The following is a 3,100-nucleotide window of genomic DNA, read 5'->3' on the forward strand; positions in this document are numbered from 1 at the left end:
AGCCGACGAAAGTAGGGAAACTTTCCCCAACTTGGGAGGGACCCTATCGAGTGAAGGAAGTTATCCGGCCAGGAAGCTACAAGCTAGAGACACTGGAGGAGCACCTATTACCTCACGCATGGAACTCCAAAAACCTCAGGAAATATTATCAGTAGTCGAATTATCCGGCGTGAAAAGGTGATCTTGTAAATTTGTATATTTGTTGTTATGAATAAATAATCTTCTTGCAAATTCAGTGTCACTTTTATATCTGGAAACCCAGTTCTTAAACTTGGGTACTCACTGGAAACCCAGTTCACAAAACTTGGGTACTCACTGGAAACCCAGTTCACAAAACTTGGGTACTCATTGGAAACCCAGTTCTTAAACTTGGGTACGCACTAGAAACCCAGTTCTTAAACTTGGGTACTCACTGGAAACCCAGTTCTTAAAACTTGGGTACTCACTGGAAACCCAGTTCTTAAACTTGGGTACGCACTGGAAACCCAGTTCTTAAACTTGGGTACTCACTGGAAACCCAGTTCACAAAACTTGGGTACTCACTGGAAACCCAGTTCACAAAACTTGGGTACTTACTGGAAACCCAGTTCACAAAACTTGGGTACTCACTGGAAACCCAGTTCACAAAACTTGGGTACTTGTTAAAAGACCAGTTCGTCACAATTCGACCATCAACGGCCTCATTCACAGGTTATCAAAATTAAAAAGACAAAGTCAAGCAAATCACTCAGTTGAGAAGTATCAGAGACAGACAAATGTGATTTCATTGATCAGAATATGTGGGGCCTCGAGGGCCATTACAAAATTCACTTTAAAAATGCTGGTAAAAGCTGTAGGGTCTCAAGGACCATTACAAAAAGAGGTCAAAACAAAAACAAAAACAAAAAAAAATCTAAGCATCTGGAAGAGAGGTGATGTCAGCAGGAGTATCAGCAGGAGTATCTGGCTCCTCATCAGTAATCTTCGGCCTGGCAGGGAGAGTCATGTTCTGCATCAATAGGTTTGGATTGCAGGCCTGGAGCTCCTGGAGGCAGTCGTAGTATCCAAGACTATAAGCCTCGCTCGACAGGCTGAAAAGTTCAGCCTCCTTTGCCTCTGTGGCCTCTTTCACTGCCTTCTCCTGCCTGTCAGTAGCTCTTCCTCTTTGAGCCTCCATGGCTTCAGCAGCCTTGGCCAGTTTCCTCTTCTCTGCGGCCAGATCTTCTTTTAACAACCTCCTCTCCTCCTCTATTCGCCCGATGCTCGTTTGAAGCTCCTGCACCTCAGCGGCCAACTTTCCGTTCACCTCTTCAGATGCAGTAATGGCTTGGGAGAAGCTCTTACTCTTCTCCTTGAGGTCATTATAGTAGAGCAAGATCTGAAGAAAGAACAGAAAGAAACAGGCATCAGTATGGTGAAAGGAAGAAATGGGCAGAAAGTTAGCAAATCGAAGCACTACTTCCTTACCTGGTAAGCTGAGGACAACACAGCCTCCTCTCCTGTAGCTGGCGGCTCGTAAAGGACCTGTTGCTTGTCCTTCTGCAGCAAACACTTGCTCATGAGCTCTGCTGCTACTCGGCTCTCGCCTAGGGCAGTGTCATCTTTCAGAACGGCCCAATTGGGTCGAAAGACGTGCTCACTAATCCCCGTAGGAGGACGAGCCCCAGAACCGGCTCCGGTAGAAGCACCACCGGACTTAGAAGAGCCACCGCCCTGAGCAAAGGGGCCTATTAGCTTCACCTTAGTCTTGGGCCTCTGGGATGGGGGAGGAGTGCCCTGTGACGGGGCCGGACTCCCCAGCACAGTCGCCTTTCTCTTCTGGCGCTCCTGCTGCGCCTGTTGAGCACCTTCTTGTGCCCGCGGTTGAGCTCCCTGCCTGAATTTCTCGACGGTTGATTGTTTCTTCATCTCTGCAAGACAAATGAGCAGCTAACGGTCAGAAGCAAGTATATAAAAAATAAACAGATTGCATAGACAAGTCTAGCTACATACGTTCTGGAGTCGCGGCACTCACGCCCAGCCCGACCAGAATCGCCTCTTCAGAAAACTCCTTACAACGGATGAGGCCCGATTGCTCGATCTCCTTCCGCATCAAGGCGAATGTTATCCTGTCCTCACCTTCGAGGAGCGGCTTTCGACTCAGTTTTGAGGTATCTGGAGTGTCCCACACTAGAGGGACGGACCAGGGCTCACTGGCCTCCTGATCCACAACATAGAAGAATCTATTCTTCCACAAGTGAATCGACGAAGGAATGCCAGTGATTATCTTCCGTTCAGGGCGCTGGCTAATGTAGATCCAGCCCCCTTCTTTATGCTTCTTCAGGTGTGCACAAGCACGGAACAGTGACAAAGTCACACTCCTCTCTAACCGACCGTGGACGAGGTATAAAAACCCAACTAATAATCTCCATGAGTTCGGAGCTACCTGGGCCGGGGCTAGTCCGTAGTAACGTAGCACCGCTGAGAAAAAGGGGTGCAACGGAAATCGGAGTCCTGCCCTCAGTGACTCCTCATTAATACAGAGATCCTGGCTCTCGTTGCAGGCTCTGTCTCCCTCTATAGCTGCCCTCAGTTCAAATATCGGGGGCACACAGTATTTATCCCTGATATCTCCCAGCATAGACCTGGTGAGGTAGTTCTCCTCGACTAGAGCTCGCAAGTTGTATTTTGGATCGGCATCCATCCGCGCTCTAGCGATCACCTCCACCGCCCGGCCAGGAAGGAATGTTGTGGACGCTTCATTAACGTCGCTCTCAACACTCCCTCCTGCTTGCGGGAGACTGCCAGTCAAGGGTGGAGTGGCATTCAGATCTAAGAACACTTCATCCCTATCCCCTCCGTCATCACTATCTACAAGGTCTATCCTATCAGACGGACTAGCCACTACAGGCTCCTGAGGCATCCTAAACTCCGAAATACTGCTAGTGGAGGACCCCGTACCGGACTCGGAATTGGAAGTACTACCAGACATAGTAAAAGGAAGGGCTGAGAGGAATACCGGTGAGTGGAGCTCTTAAAAGATCTTGGAACGCGACTGCGAGCTACGAACTGCGAACTGCGATCTGCAATCTGTGGACTGCAAGCTGCGAACTGAGAAGTGGAAACTCCCAGAGCAAGAAGA

General features: G+C 49.1%; 1 protein-coding gene across 1 annotated transcript; it reads right to left on the reverse strand.

Moving 5' to 3' along the window:
* Window positions 1-826: 826 nt before the first annotated feature.
* On the reverse strand, window positions 827-1,889 carry LOC143858203 (uncharacterized). The gene is made up of 2 exons (XM_077368854.1): window positions 1,447-1,889; window positions 827-1,357 (listed from the first exon to the last, which is right to left on the reverse strand). Exons 1-2 carry the CDS (start codon window positions 1,885-1,887, stop codon window positions 893-895), a joined length of 906 nt encoding a protein of 301 aa, XP_077224969.1. The 5' UTR covers window positions 1,888-1,889; the 3' UTR covers window positions 827-892.
* Between the last annotated feature and the right edge of the window lie 1,211 nt (window positions 1,890-3,100).

This window comes from Tasmannia lanceolata, unplaced genomic scaffold (assembly GCF_043159265.1).
Source record: "Tasmannia lanceolata isolate RefF3 unplaced genomic scaffold, GAP_Taslan_0.1 ptg000025l, whole genome shotgun sequence".
NCBI classification, from domain to species: domain Eukaryota; kingdom Viridiplantae; phylum Streptophyta; class Magnoliopsida; order Canellales; family Winteraceae; genus Tasmannia; species Tasmannia lanceolata.

Coding starts and splice junctions, on each gene's coding strand:
- LOC143858203 (XM_077368854.1), bottom strand. CDS start 1,887: ATGAAGAAACAATCAACCGTCGAGAAATTCAGGCAGGGAGCTCAACCG. Junction 1,358..1,446: donor TGTTGTCCTCAGCTTACCAG/GTAAGGAAGTAG, acceptor TTCTTTCTTCAG/ATCTTGCTCTACTATAATGA.